Genomic DNA, 16,598 nt, shown 5'->3' with positions numbered 1-16,598 from the left:
GTCCTGGCTGGGATAATTTAGTTGGGGATTGGTCCTGCTTTGAGCAGGGGGTTGGACTAGATGACCTCCTGAGGTCCCTTCCAACCCTGATATTCTATTCTATGATTCAAGTTGAAAGTGTGCCACTGATTTAAGTAATGGCAATATTAAAATTTCAAGACCATTATTCAGTATTACTATTATTTTTACATTCTAACATCATGCTTGATTTTTTTACTGCTGCTGTCATACAGCAACTGTTCTCATTGAGTTGTCTGCAATGTCATCCAGGTCTTTCTCATAGATGGTTTCACTTAAGACGGAGCTGCAGTGTATGTGAGCAGTTCATATTATTTGCCAACATTGAATTTCATCAGCCATCATGGCTTCCCATATATTTATCTTTGCTAGGTCTCTCTGGATTCCTTTAGTGCCTTCTCTAGTGCCAGAGGATGTTGTGAAGTCCAAGACTATAACAGGGTCCAAAAAAGAACTAGATAAATTCATGGAGGATAGATCCATCAATGACTATCCAAGATAGACAGGCATGGTGTCCTTAGCCTCTGTTTGCCAGAAGCTGAGAATGGGTGACAGGGGATGGCTCATTTGATTACCTGTTCTGTTCATTCCCTTTGAAGCACCTGGCTTTGGCCACTGTCAGAAGACAGGATATTGGGCTAGATGGACCTTTGGTCTGACCCAGTATGGTCTTATGTTCTAGGTTTGTTCTAGGTTTGATTCTCCTAAATAATTCTGTCATCTACAAAGGTTTCCCACATCATTGTTAAACTGTTTTTTTCCAGATCAGTAATTAATATATTGAAACAATATCAGTCGTAGTATGGATCCTTGGGGCACCCCACTCTTAACGTTTCATCATGTTATAAACTGACCTTTTATTTATACTTTTGTCTTTTAGCCAATTTTTAATTCATTTCAAATTTCAAACCTAAGTGCCACTGCTGTTCTAAACTTCCACCATATGGACTTGTTTAGTCTGAAGAGATGAGATAATGCAAGCTGTCTTGGTGATTAAAGAAAATTTTCAGCTCAATAACTAAAATCCCACGTCTAGTCTAAAACCTGTCCTCTGAAAGTGTTAAATCTTTCTGGAACATAAAGTAGGCATTTTAAGGCTACCTTTAAGCCAATTGTGGCTTCCATGGTCTGAGAATACAAAATCACTACTTCACTTTACCCATGTCTGTCCACACTCTGAAATACATGGCCCATTTTTATTAAGAACACTGCAGTTTCCTACTTTTATTGGAACTGATTCTCCACAATACTGTGAAGCATAAAGGGACCATAAACAGGCCCCCTCTCCCCTGAATAAAGTAAGCCCAGAGTAGCAGATGTGTCTGGAGTATACTGTGCATTGATTATTCTTGGCTGGAGGATAGCCTTCAGATACCATTCAATCCTGACCATACGTTACAGTGGATGACACTATATTTCTGCAGGAATGAAAAAAGAGGATTTGGCCTTTTTAGAGAGACAAGGTGGGGGAGGTAATAATTTTCAGAGACAACAGAATTTGGTCCAATAAAAGACATTATCTCACTCACCTTCTCTCTCTACTATCCTGGGACTGACGCAGCTACAGCACCGTAAAATCTATCCCTACAGCATTCAGTGGGCCAAAGAGCACCAGTAGAGAACCATATAAAATTAAGTCAGAAGAGCGCAAGCATAGGTATCGTAGAATATCAGGGTTGAAAGGGATCTCATGAGGTCATCTAGTCCAACCTCCTGCTCAAAGCAGGACCAATCTCCAATTAAATCAAACTGATTCTTCTGCTGAAAGCCAAATAACTGACTTCTGATATTCCTATCCAAACTTAGGCTGGATTTACACAGGGAGGGTTACCCTTGAACTATCTATGCATCTACATAGCTTATTTCCATTTAAGAACTTTATTTCTTGTGGTACTGTACAGCAATAAGAAACTGAACTAATTGATGATCTTGTGGTTAACATATGAGACTAGATGCAGGAGATCTGGTTTCAATTACCAGTTGTATCAGACACTTCTCTCTGTGCCTCAGTTCCCCATCTGTAAAAGGTAGGTAAACCTTCCTTTCTCCAATAGCTTGTAAGGTCTTTAGGCAGGACTGTCTCTTTCTACATTCATTTAACATTTTAAAAAAGGAAAAACTGGTACAATTCAATGACTGAACTGAACTAATATGTAGTATACAACTTCACAGAATAACTTTGCAATCTTCACCATTCCTTTCCCTTCACTTGTGTCTCTTGTTACATCATATCTAGTAGGACTTCTAAGCTCCCTGGGACACGGTCTGTATATTACTTGTTTTGTAAAGCACTAGAACTGGTTGTAAAATGGTGGTTTCCTCCCTGCAGATGATTTCCTATTTTTGTCCAAAAAAAAAAATCTGAACAAACTTGGTTTTCTGATTTACTAAAATTTGAGGAAAATAGACATTTTCTGCAAAAATATAATTAAGTCAAAAACCCAATTTTCTGCCAAAAATAAATTCGATTAAAAAGTAATTTGACCAGTCCTACCTGACACACTTCGGGAGCTGTAGAGGTAATAAGGCATAATGTTCTGCTTCCAAAAGTCATCAGTTAACACATATTTAAATTAGCAGGTCTCAACAACAGCAGATATTCTTTCACAATAAAGATGTGAACCAAGTCATTTCTTATAACCAGACGAGATATGAGTTATTATTTATTCCTCAATTTATTATAGGTGGCATAGGTAAAAATGTCTATAGTTAAGCCTGACACTTTCCAAGAGATTTTAAATGAGCACCAGGGGATTGAGGAAACCCAATTAAAAACTACATAAAGCAGTCAAGCTAATTTTTATCATAGAAAAAATATTGTATTAACACATCCTCCTGCCACAAGAATTACATGCACTGGATCTTTAACTAACTAGTTCTAAAGAGTATATTAACAGTAACAAAATATCTCAGGAGCAGATGTCTCTTCCCCATCCTAAATGTCTGATGTCTAAGGAAACTTGAGGGGGTGGGGAGGGGGAAAGAATGGGTGTAGAGAAACAGCTTGTTGATATTGCACTTGCTCCAAGTCTGGAAACTAAAACTGTGAAGGCTTGTATGTATCTGCCCTTCAAAGAGCTAGATCTTATAAAGTCTAACAAAGCTTATGAGCTAAAATGGAAATAGCCAAAACAACAAAACAAACAATACTCTGGCTCCTGAAGGAATTTTCAGAACGGAATTATTCAGCCAACCTGTTTTGTCCACATCTCCTTCCATGTATTGTGCGGCTCTGGGCATACCAACAAACCCTCAAATAATAAAAGAACACAGGGTTTGTTATATTAATTATTTATATCAACCATCCATGTACTCATGCAAGATGCAATACAAGCTGAAAGTGAGTGAGTAAAGGAAATTGTTTTGGGGGGAAGGAGGGCATGTAAATACCTTATAATCTTGATCTGGTAGCATGTTGAGTAAGAAAGTTACCATCTTTTGTGGAAATTCATATTTTATTGTCCAAAATAATAATTCTTCTAGAAAACATTTATGCTTTAAAACATCCATGATGGACTGATCTGCATAAACAGTAGGAGAACAGAGGGGAGTAAAAGACTTCAGAATGACTTTACATATCACAAAGGACATCCCAACATTAGTTTATTAATATTCTATTTAACTTCCTAGATCAGGGGTGGCCAACCGGTGGCTCGGGAGCCACATGCGGCTCTTCAGAAGTTAACATGAGGCTCCTTGTATAGGCACCCACTGAGGGGCTGGAGCTACAGGCACCAACTTTCCAATGTGCCAGCGGGTGCTCACTGCTCAACCCCTGGCTCTGCCACAGGCCCTGCCCCGTTCCACCCCTTCCCACCTCCTCCCCTGAGCCTGCCCTGGTCCTAGCTCCTCTTCCTCTCCCCCCTCATCCTCCCAAACCTCCTGCATGCCACAAAACAGCTGATCGGGGGGTATGGGGAGAGATGGGGAGGCACTGATCAGCGGGGCTGCTGGCGGGTGGGAGGCACTGGGAGCGGGAAGGGGGAGCCGATGGGGGGCTGCTGACGTATTACTGTGGCTCTTTGGCAATGTACATTGGTAAATTCTGGCTCCTTCTCAGACTCAGGTTGGCCACCCCTGTACTAGATGCAAATATCTAAGAATCAGGAACATCTTAATGCTACTATCCTGCTAATGTTGATTGAAGGGTTTTCTAATACTTGAGGAAAAAAGTTAGCTATCACCAATACTGTATCAAGTATATGCTTGTAATGATTTCATTCCTGCAGTCATCAGTGGAAGTCCTCAGTACAAATCAGCTGCAGAATCAAGCCCTTATACAGAACCCAATCTATCAACCTTACACTGGGTAGTGACTTACTCTGCAAATAGACACACTGGGTCAGACCTTCAGCTGATGGAAATTGTCATAGTTCCACTGACTTCAATCGAGCTACAACAATTTATACAAATTGAAGATTTAGTCATTGATTTCAGTAGAATTACTGATGGAGTACAGTACTATTCAACAGGAGCAAGTGTGGCAGAATCTCACCCACACTAATTGAATGTTAAAACTGTGATATAAATTAGGTTTAATTCCTAAAAACATATATGATCTTTTTGAAAACTTTTAAAACCTTTAAATAAAATGTAACACTTACATAACATTTTGCCTCTTCCAATCAATTTACATACAAATAATAAATTCTCAAAACAATCTTGTGAAGTAGGCAAGTATTATCCCAAATCTATACAATGAAAAAACTGATAAATAAAGCAGCTTTTCCAAAAATTATAAACCAAGTTAGTAGTAGAACAGGGATCAAAACCCAGTTTATCTCAACTCCCACACTCATTATGAGTCTACTAAATCACACAGTATCTCCACTGTCCTTCAAAGCTCTAATACTTACTATTCACAGATAACATAACATGTCCACTCCTACAGTATGGAGAGATTTATGCAAATATGACCCTCCTGTACCTACTGGAGCCAACCGGGCTCGGGGAAAAGGGAAAGGGCAAGCAGCAGTAATGCCACCTCTCCCCCAAAGAAGGCAGAGATAAATTCCAACCAGGATTTTATAAAGGCTCCACCAAATCAGGGCAGGCAGTGCAAGAAATGCTGAATCAGTGCATCTCCTGGCCTGGCACTGTTCCCCACCCCTCCAGGCCAGACCCAATTATTTGTGGGATGTATTGGATGGCTTTAGGCCCAACAGTGATGGGGGAATTGCTAGCATTTTGTGCCACTTTGCCCACTCCAGGTGAGCTTACCACCTGCATAGCCAACGTTCCATAGTCACATGCCAGTGGTGGACTCTGTCCTCTATGTTGGAATTTTCAGAAATTGTTAAAATATCACAAGAAATATGAACAATTTAAACTTGAGAGGCATTTTCATGAGGAGTCTCTTTTTCCAATCCAAACAAAGAAGAAAATCTATCTATGTTCTAGAAACGTGATATCAGAGAATTCATTTTTACCTCTCTTAATCCTGAATATTCCATCAAAAATCACCAGTCGCTTACTACAGCAAGCATGCTACAATAATTTAGGGTCTAATCTTCCTCCCTTTTAAAAAGAAGTGTGTATGAATTTACTACTGATTAAAGATGCCGGCTTGACGGCCATGCAGATTGAAATCATCCATCTGCAGAACAGACAAAATGATTACAAGAAGTAATGCTTCCGCTCTACTCTGGGCTGATTAGGCCTCAAATGGAGTATTGTGTCCAGTTCTGGGCACCACATTTCAGGAAAGATGTGGACAAAAGGGGGAAATCCAGAGAAGAGCAACGAAAATGATTAAAAGTCTAGAAAATGTGACCTACGAAGGAAGATTGAAAAAACTGGGTTTGTTTAGTCTGGAAAAGAGAAAACAGAAGGGACATAATAACTATTTTCAAGTGCATGAAAGATTGTTACAAGGAAGAGGGAGAAAATTGTTGTTCTTAACCACTGAGGATAGGACAAGAAGCAATGGGCTTAAATTGCAGCAAGGGAGGTTTAGGTTGGACATTAGGAAAAGCTTTCTAACTGTCAGGGTGGTTAAGCACTGGAATAAATTTCCTAGGGAGGTTGTGGAATCTCCGTCATTTGGAGATTTTTAAGAGCAGATTAGACAAACACCTTTCAGGGACGGTCTAGATAATACTGAGTCCAGCCATGAGTGCAGGGGACTGGACTAGATGACCTCTTGAAGTCCCTTCCAGGCCTATGACTCTAGGTACATTTCAAATTCAAACACCACATCCTCACTTTCAAGTCTTTCCAAAGCTTTGTTCATGCCTTCGTTACTGTTTTCCCTACAGACATTCCCTTCTCATGCCTTGTGGCTACCCAGTGCTATCTTCCTGTCTTATCATACCCACAAATAATGGTATAATGTAATTTTAAAGAAAGGGAGGCATTTGTCTCTTGAAAATATCAGTATGGAAGGCATTAACAATTGCCATTAGCACCTTTTCAGAACAATAAACCTATCAACAAAAAGCTTAAAACATGGATATTCTCCCACCTCTAATCCCCAAAGGGCTAAATCCTCATGTACTTTGTCAGTCATTCTTCAGATAAAACTCTCATTGACCTCAGTGGGAATTTTGCTTAAACTGAACTAAAGATGGCAGGATGTGGCCCACAGAGAGGGATGATTTAAAGGCAAGTTATAAATGTGAGTAGTTTCAAAGGAGTCTCCATTTGAATATCTATTTCTAATGACATTTCTTTTCATATTAAAGTGTCATTACAGGATCAGTTTACTTTAAGACCAAAAAGGATCAGAAGGAAAGTGTTCTTGTCTGGCCCAAATTACAATTATATTGCTCACCAAAATAAAGACAGACATTGTCAGGAACAAATTAAGCCTTCCACTAGGTTTTTTAATTTATTAGCATTTGAAAAACCTTCCACCTAAATACTGACAACACAATGTGTTTTTAGAAGTTCCCTTGCAAAACAAAGGCGACGAATGATCAGCTGATACCAAATACTGAATGGTAGTACTAGCTTCCTCATGAGATGAGAGCTGCAGATTAAAAATACTCACTGACAAGTTAAATGCCTGTGTCACATGCAGTTTCCCAGTGCTTAAAAACAGACTGAGCGTTTTTAATTACAATAAGATAAGACACAAAGAAAGCATAATAAATGGAGATCATTACTTCATAAATACCTTTGGTACTGGTGCTTAGTTTCACCCTCTTGCGCTTGCCCACACCTTGGCTTCCATCCTGGTCCTCCTGGAGCAGGGGAAGAGATTACAAAACTCAATAGCTGTACAGAGTTTACTACAGAGAGTAAATACTCTGTAATTCACTTCTGGATTAAACACACAGCTAAAAAACAACAGGAGACCCTGTGCATACTTGCTAATAGGACAATGTTTTATCTGCTAAGGGAACCACAGACTCAATAAAATGCATTAGAAAAATACATTTTAAAAAATGGTTTCCCCAAGGACAACATTATTATGTGCAAGATCAGACATTTTAACTTATTTGATTCATTTTGCTGGCTACTTTACTTTCTTTCTGAAACTAATTGCTCAAAAACGTTTACATAGGTAAAACATCTAGATACGGTACATGTAACTATGAAGTTTAATTTTTATCCCTTTATAGGTGGTTTTTTTGTTTGGGATTTGTTGTTTTTTGCACGGATAGCCTCTTCTGGCTTTTCCAGCCAAATAACGTCTATGAATCTGAGATGGCAACACAAATAATTGAGTAGACATTTTCTAATCAATTTAAATGTTTCTATCCCACATTGAAATAATTTAATTTGTTGGCAGCCAGTTACAATTAGAAGAGCCCTAGCAAATAAAGTAATATTTCAGATATATAAAAGGCACTTGTCATCTAAAGTGCACAGAACGCTTTATAAACAAGCAAGCCAGCCTTACAGAAACCAATTTAGATTAAAAACATGATCATCACCACTTAAATGGGAAAGATGGGGCATAAAAAGAGAAAGTGACATGCAGACAGATATATGAGTTGAGGTTAGGATGCTGGATCCTGGCCTCCAAGTCTACTGTTCTAACAAGCAGATGACACTACGCCCACTATAATATTAGCGAAGCAAGTTAAATATATTTGTCTTCATTACAGTTTCTGAAATGTGTGATTTCATCCATTTAAGAGGATGAAAGCTATGATCAAATTTGGGGAATAAAGTATCATTTTCTTGAAGAATATTTTCTTGAACTGAAATGTGTGCTGATTATTTGGTCTCCCAAGTCTCAGTAGGGGAGGATTAAATCTTAATGGAAAGAGTTGAAGTTTAACAGCAATGCATCCTGAACACTAATCTTTTTAGATTCATCTTAAATACAAAAGGGAAAGTACCTTGCTGAATGTCATCTCTCTCCAATTACTCTCCCATGAACTAAAATACACTTAGAATTCTAAAGGACAGAATAATTCACCACTACTACTTATTCAGGAAAAAAAAAGTACTACATGAGGAGAAAGCACGATCTTTTCTAACAAACTTATTTTCAATTTTGCTTTAAGGCAGTTTTGCGTTAGTGTTCTTGATGCAGAGAGTTATTGAACAGTAAGTAATATTTCCCTTGCAGTAATTTGCGCTGGAGAAACTGAACAAGGTTAAAAGCTTGTTTATTAAAGTATCTTAGAGTAAATTAACTGGATTTATATTTATAAATGTGTATTTCAGGTCCCACATTTATAAAAGGCTCTTCAGTCTCTTTTTGAGTTGCTAAAAAAACTGAGGGAACCTGGAAGTTATTTTTACCCTCACCCCACATCATATTTACTTGTAATCTCCGATTTGTCTGAAAATATGTCAGATAAATTAAGAAAAATATGTACTCATAAATTAAAATTGGTTGTGTTTGTTTATTGTTAATCCTTCTTGCTATAGATGTCTCTAAATAAAAGTCCTGGTTGAGATCAAGTGTGAAAATGCTCACTCATGCTCTTTAAGATTACATTTCAATAGGAAAAAAGGAGTACTTGTGGCACCTTAGAGACTAACAAATTTATTTGAGCATAAGCCCATCCGATGAAGTGAGCTGTAGCTCATGAAAGCTTATGCTCAAATAAATTGGTTAGTCTCTAAGGTGCCACAAGTACTCCTTTCCTTTTTGTGAATACAGACTAACATGGCTGCTACTCTGAAACATTTCAATAGGGTAACTGAGACCTTGACTCAGATCCCAGATAGGACCAAATTTCTCAGTTTTAATAATAATAAATAATAAAAACAACTGCATTCTTAACATAGTTGCTAGTTTGATCTAACATATGGCAATTTGCAGCTTTATACTCGAGTCTGGAAAGAAAGAATGAATTAAGTGTCCACAAGGTGTAAAACGCTAACTGACAGGCATATTTCAATTGCTGCTATTCTTTCCCCACTAACCCAAGCAATTCCTTTCCCTTGGGCCATCCATTCTATTCCCCAACCTTCCTTTTAAACTGTTATACTTCACCCAGAGAAATAAATCCTTTTCCCTTTCCATAGTACCAATATACCTCCCTAGTCCCCATTCATACCCCACCATCCTTTCCAAAAGGAATGCCATATCTGATCCCTCCCCAAACTACCATAATAGCATCAGTTTCCTTCCCTCACAATAGAGCAATCACAAACAAGGAGTGAGCATCATTCTGAATCAAATTCAGAATATTAAGATGAACTTTCTTTTGTTTCATTTAATGTCTCATCAGTAGTATTTCTAGTTGTTACTTCATATTGTGGGGTTGTGTTCGTGTAAAGATATGGTTAAAGAATAGCAAGCAGTACTTTGAAAAATGTCAACTTATAAATAGCACTGCTGAGAGCATAACATGCAGGGAGCTGGTGACAACAGAGTCAAGCATCTGATGTAACTTATTGTAGGTATAAACAAACAATAGATTTTTCATTGCTACACCTGTTCAAATAGATTTTAGGATACACTAATGACTGCTGTCTATTCCTGTCAGCTGGGACTAAGCTATCATCTGGAAGACTGTTAAAAGTTTTGTAAAAAAAAAAAAAAAAAAAATTAGGTCCATAAAAACAATATTTCAAGCAAGTTAAGAATACATTAATAAAGCAACTCTACAGTGACGTAACTAGTCCCCAACAATTCTCTTTGCCGATTCCAGCTAACCTACACATAGGTTTTTCTCCTTCTCTCCTACCAAACATGATTAGTAAATAAGGCCAGGTCTACACCAGGGAATTTATGTAAGAAAATATTCCCACTGTTGCTATCACCAGCTCAGCTGCAACAGTGTTAGCATCACTGGGATATCTAGTGCCTAACACTGCTCACACCCCCTTTTGCATTATCTGTATTAAACCTGCTTAGAACAAGTCTAATTGACATGATACTGAAAATGACTGCTGGAAAGAGAAAGCCACCTGTGCTAGATATAGCAATTTCCTGCCATACCCTTGGGTGAGCTATTTGAATTAAGTTTAAGTATCTTTGGGGCCCATGGTATTAAATTAATGGTTTATGTATTACTGTGGGCTAGAATTGTATGTAATTTCCTGGTGGGGCGGGGGGAGGCGAGGAGAGGGAAATGTAACAAATGACAGACCTTGGTGTTCAAAGGACTATACCGAACGAAGTGCCAAACAAGAATGGACTTTTGGAACAAAAAGTGTTAAGTGAACTTCCTGGGGAATATCTAGGGGGAGGTAAATATAAATACCTCACCTCCAATTATGCAAAAAATCAAACCTTTTGAAACTATGCTCTGAACAAGCCATTGTCTGCTGATCGCCTGTTACCTGTGGCCAAGATCAAAGCCCAAGCTGTATAAAGGAAAAACTGAACTGTTCATGGTGGTTCTGGTTCTGAATACAAAAAAGTTATGAACTTATAACCCTGGGGGGAAACCCAGTTATGGACTTGAAGCTACCAGAGCACAAGAATGAAGTCAGGTGACCGCTGGTTAAGTTTTTTAGCACACATGTAGGTTCTTTTACTCTTTTTAATGTTTTTTCTGTAATACTTTCACTTTAAAAATAAATTTGCTTGCTTATGAAGTGCTGTGTGGTAACTTGTAACTGTGGGCAATTACACTATTCATAGCCATTAGAGAGAAAGTAAAGTGCAGATGCTGGCCTGTTTAGGCAGGCTGGCTTGCTGGGAACATCACAGTGTAGGCAGGGAAGTGCACAGCCTAGAAAAAGCCAAGTCAGGAGGGAGAGAGACATGGGTCACTAATAAGGCTGCGAGTTTGTCTTGGAGGTCACGGATTCCAAGACTTTCTGTGACCTCCGGGACTTCTGCAGCGACCGGTGTGCCTGGCTCAGGAAGCCCCTGCGCCAGTCACACCGGCCGTTGCTGGGGCAGTCTCGGGCCACCACGCTCCCCTCCAGCAGCAGCAGAGCTTAGGTGTGGGAAGGAGCAGGGGCACAGGACGGGACGGGACGAGGCGGGCTCTGGCCGGCGCTTACCTGGAAGTGGCAACATATTCCCCCTCGCTCAGCTGCTAGGCGGAGGCGTGGCCAGGCAGCTCTGCACTCCGCCTCCACCCAGAGCGCTGGCTTCACAGCTCATGTTGACTGGAAACTGCGGCCAACGGGAGCTGCAGGGGCAGTGCCTGAAGACGGAAGCAGCATGCACACGCTGCAGAGCAGCCTGACCACACCTCCGCCTAGCAGCTGAGTGAGGGGGCTGTCACCACTTCCAGGGAGCCCCCCAGGTAAGCACCGCCCAGAGCCCACCTCACCCCGTCCCGTTCCTCCTCCTAACCCCTTGCCCCGCCCACACCAAAACTCTGCTGCTGCTGGGGGGAGACACGGAGCCAGGTAGGGAGCCTGGCGGCCCCACCAACACCCCCACCCGACCTCAACACCAGCAGGGGTCCCTGGCCATGCTCTGCTGCCCACCCCCCTGCAAGCACCTGGGCTGCCCTCCCCTACCCTGAGTTTTAGTCAGGGGTATATAGTAAAAGTCATGGACAGGTCACAAGCCGTGAATTTTTGTTTACTGCCCGTGACCTGTCCATGACTTTTACTAAAAATACCTGTGACTAAAACATAGCCTTAGTCACTAACCATTACGGCTGAAGACCTAGAAGCCTAGAGTGGGTTCCCTTGTTGGACCACGAGGGGAGAATACGGGTGGCAGTTACCCTGAACTGTGACACCACATATCTGTGTTGCTTACACCAGTTCAGCTGAAGCAGTATTAGCAACAATGGAAATTTTTATTTTTTTTAAAGTTATTTAGTGGAGCAAGGGCATAAGGATCTGGTCCTGTAGATCCCTACTAACAGCTTTTCTCTCCACTGAACTAGACAGACATACACCAAGTAGTAAAGATTTGCAGGATTTGGACTAAGGTATTCTCTCTGTTTATATATTGTTACATTTCTATTTAATTTCTTTTAAAAAAAAAATCTCACCTCATCTGAAGTCTCTCCTTGTCCTGATGTTGCTGTAGCACCCGCTAAACCTTTTGAAATAAAAATAAAATAAAATAAAGATTTCCTTCACAATTCTTTTACTGACGAGAGACACGTTTTATAAGATTTAATGATCCATAAAGAAACACAAAACATAATCTTAACTGTAGCCACACTGCCTCATACTGATCTGGTTAGCTCTCACGAGATAAGCAGTACTGGGCTTGGCAGTACTTGAAGGGGAGATCTCCACGGGATGTTCAGGGTACTTGAAGAAGTGATGCTTGTGATTTTATATCCCACCATAGTGCTTCAGTGCAATATGTTGGTGGAAAAACATTCTTTCAGAAGGGACAAACTGAAGTCCTGATCACTTCTGGCCATCAAAAATCCAGGGCACTATTGCAATAATCAGGACTTAAACCAGTTACAGTCCCTAAATTCCAATATGAGTAATTACATCTTGCCTACTCGAATTCCACTAATTCTCTGATTGGATAAGGATTATTATTCACATCCTATCCCTGAAGTACTATGTTTAGTTTTTTTGATGCATTTTGGCAGTATGTGAAGTGATCCCTACGAATAGTTTAATTCCATGAAGCACTTCAAATACTGTTTAGGACACAAGAAAGAGAAGGTTTTTTTTAAAAGCAAGATTTTTTTCGCCAAGATGTTTTTCTACACAAACCTTGAATTGCTAAAGTGCTAGTCCCAGATGCTTGCTCCTGCATACCACATGCAAGTTTATCCTCAGGAAATGCCAGTCCAGAGCCTTTCAAAGCTATGAGGTACTTTTCATGACTTTTCTTTGCACATGCATTTTCTCCAACACCTTGAATATATATTTAAGACAACATTAAAGCAAAGACAAACAAGTATTCAGTTCATGTACTAACACAAAAGGCCTCACTTAATGAGATTCGTGCCAAAAGCATTTATTTTACAAGACTAAAAAATTTTAAAAGTGATCCACAATATTTGAAAAAAAAAAAAAAAAAAAAAAAACTTGAACAAGAATTAGAGATGCAAGTCTACAACTTGACCCTAAACACACACAAAAGTCAGTTTGCCAGCAGATGAATTTAAATTCAAAATACAAAAGACTTTTCTGATTCTTTACTTTTTCCAAATCAAGAAACATTTTTCTTCTAATCAAGGCACCCAACATTTCTGTTTAAGCAAGATTGCTACCTACTATAATAATTCAACCATCTTCAGCTCAACAGAAAAGCTTGTTTTGCAATACAAATGGGAAAAAAAAAAAAAAGAGAGAGACAGAAACTCCAAGTTGGTGGAAATAAAAGGATATTGAAGTGAATTAGGCCTAATATATAAAACTCATTTTAAATTGTCTACATTTTGGCAGAGAATGTTCTTAGAGCATCAAACAGGAAAAAACATTGTCACTTTAGTTTTGGATCTCAAAATATAAAAAAAAGTTGAGTTGAGACCACTGTAGCAGCAGTTAACCAAGATTATTCCCAGAGCTATAGACACTTCCACTCACATCCAAGTTGCTGGTTCACAAAGAAGTAAATAAATTGCACACATTGGATTAAAATCTTAAAAAACAAATGGCTAGGAAAAAAATCAATATTTCTCTAGCGAAAAAAAAAGTATGGGGAAATAATTTTGTTTTCAGGTTTTTAAGCAAGCTATTAAACAATGGAAAGGCAAATGCCACAGAGATGACAACATCCTTTTTAGCTGCCCACCTGCTAGTGGGCCACAAAAACGCCTCAGGCTGTGCTGTGTTCTGCCTCCATGGAGGCTAGGTCTCCACTCATAGAGGTACGTTCCCTATTCCTGCAGGCATATTTCCTTATTCCACACAATTCTCCCCCCCGTTGTCCCCTTCGGAAAAAACCCAAAAAACTGGCTCTTTCACCTAAGCACAAAATGCATAGGAAGTCTGCTACTCTGTGATGCAGGGTGAGCTTTTCCCCTGCAAAGTAAAAATTATTAAACTTCTTTCATTCAAAAGAGATCGTACTTGGCTCCCAAAAGACTTTTCCCTTAAAGCATGAAAAAGTCAATTTGGGAGAGAGGAGAGGGCAAAGTACTTTTCAGCAGTATTCCTAAGTACTTCTCTTTCAGACAGAAGACTGCTGTCTAAGAGTTTTGCCCTCCTTTAACCCACAGCTGCTCAAGACAATTACACTAACTTAAAAGCCAGAGTAACTCCTATCTGCTTTGTAGTCATATAGAAGTAGGTTAGAGAGACTCAAAAATGAAAGCAGCAAGCCACAGAAAGCAGGGAGTTCATTTGCATCAGGTCTCCCTAACCAGTGACTGTGTAACATTTTGAGCTGAGTGGGAGGGGGAGCATCAGAGGAAGAAAATAGGTGGCTTATGTATCAGGCTATTTTTACTGTGAACAGAATACCCCACAGTCTCAGGCAGCAACAGGTATTCTTTATGAGAGCAGGTCCTAAAATAAAATATGGGGCATTTATGATCATATGTTTTTATGGTAATTAAATGTTAGTTAAGTCAGCTCTGTTCTTGATCTTAGACCAATTATAAAAATCTTTATTGAAATGATATGTCCTTATAAAAATACTTGTGCCACAAAAGACCCTACTCCACAGTTCTTATATCAGCAAAATTCCCATCGGCTTCTCAAGCCCTAAAAATAGCAATCAACTCAGATGACCATTATGCTTATAATTATTTTTCTGATCTTTTTGGTGACATCAGAACAAAAGAATACAGTACACTGGCCTGATAACGAACAAAAATGGCTTCAATTTAAATTCCTAATAACTTCAACATTCATTAACAGGAATATGCATGAACTCACCAGAGCTCAGATCTTTGTAGAACTGTTGGTTTGTCAAAACCTGGGTAAGGACTGATCGCATTGCTCCTCCCATTTTGGTCAAGTCTTCTAGAAAGGAAACATGAGGCTCCAACATCTGAAGGATTCTGTGAAGGTCTTTTTCTGATGGCAGATCAAGAGCTAGAAACCCAATAAAAAGAAGTTTAAGGAAGAGAAAGACAATTGTTTCATTTTATTTTTATTGTTTCAATAAAGCATTATACTGAACATTTCAGTAGATTAAAACACTAGTTAGGTCACCAGTAAAATGTGTTTATAGACAGTCTGGTCTCACTTAAGAATTATCCCCACTTGACAAACATACAACATTAGATAATTGGATTTATGATCAAGAGAGATCCACGACTGAAACAACAGGGACACTACAAGTTAGTACTATGATGCAAAGGCAATAATACAAATACATAGTGAGCTTACAGAGCAAAATGAACGGCCATAGCCAGTGCTGTCAGTACAGTACAGACCTGTTTACGCGTGAATCCACTTAACTAGCGGTAGCTAGTTTGGACATGTGGCCAGAAATCATTACCGAGTGAAGATTGCCTGACTTCAGAATTTCTGTCCAAGGAAGAAATATTAACTGGCTGCGAGGCTACGTTGGGCCACGAAAGTGATGGCGAGGATGTTATTGAAAAGGTCAAAATTTTGCCCACAGAAGCCCTTAGTGCTGTAGAAACTGTTGTAAGATTTATGGAGGAGCAAAATGCGGAAAATATCTAAATCATTCATCTGCAGACTTCATAAGAAAGAAAAAAAATGCAAGCCAGAAAGAGCAGAAAATAACGGCGTTTTTTCCTAAGTGAATCATAGACACTTTTTTCAGCATGGCCCTCTTAACCCCGGTCCGTTAACAAGCGGTCGTGACGGCTTGACTCCCGACATCCGTGCGTAAACGGGTCTGTACGTATATTACTTTCAAAGAAATAAGATCTCTATACAATAGAAAATCATGTTTGACAGAACTATAACCGCATGAATCATGTGTATGTCAATATCTCTCCACAAGATGAAATTTGTTTTACAATTTGCTTTTTTAAAAAAAAACATAAGAAACTACATACAAAAAGCTATGTTAAAAGAATATTACGATTGTTTGTGAAACCTTAATTTTGTCCCCTTGTGCGTAAGCATTACAAGAGACCTTAATTACACTTTTAAAAAAATTAGTGTTATGGAGAATGGTTAAGACTGATCAGAGCTTTCTGTTAAAGAGAGCATTTTTCAAAATGCTTTAAAATCCACGTCAGGGCAACTGCACCTGTATACCCCCTCCAGAGTCCAAGGGCACCCACTTTAGGCTCCTAGCTAATCAGGAATCACCGCTTGTGGGAAGTGACCCGCATCTTTCTCTCTCTCTCTCTCTCTCCTGACTGGGAGTTTTCCAGGCTGCATACTTCCCTGCCTAAACTGTGATA

The 16,598-nt window shown here is 39.3% G+C and overlaps 1 protein-coding gene across 4 annotated transcripts in view; it reads right to left on the bottom strand.

Moving 5' to 3' along the window:
• Positions 1 to 16,598, bottom strand: part of UBR3 (ubiquitin protein ligase E3 component n-recognin 3) — a 211,114-nt gene that overhangs the window by 165,499 nt on the left and 29,017 nt on the right. For all 4 annotated transcript variants that reach the window (XM_075117938.1, XM_075117939.1, XM_075117940.1 and 1 more), the window contains exons 3-7: positions 15,145 to 15,303; positions 13,030 to 13,173; positions 12,339 to 12,388; positions 7,136 to 7,202; positions 3,409 to 3,539 (exon numbers count right to left, since the gene is read on the bottom strand). In XM_075117938.1, coding sequence (XP_074974039.1) covers positions 3,409 to 3,539; positions 7,136 to 7,202; positions 12,339 to 12,388; positions 13,030 to 13,173; positions 15,145 to 15,303 — 551 coding nt within the window. The remainder of the gene's footprint in view (positions 1 to 3,408; positions 3,540 to 7,135; positions 7,203 to 12,338; positions 12,389 to 13,029; positions 13,174 to 15,144; positions 15,304 to 16,598) is intronic.

Source organism: Caretta caretta, chromosome 11 (assembly GCF_965140235.1).
Source record: "Caretta caretta isolate rCarCar2 chromosome 11, rCarCar1.hap1, whole genome shotgun sequence".
Classification (NCBI taxonomy): domain Eukaryota; kingdom Metazoa; phylum Chordata; order Testudines; family Cheloniidae; genus Caretta; species Caretta caretta.
This window is presented reverse-complemented; position numbering and strand designations above follow the sequence as displayed.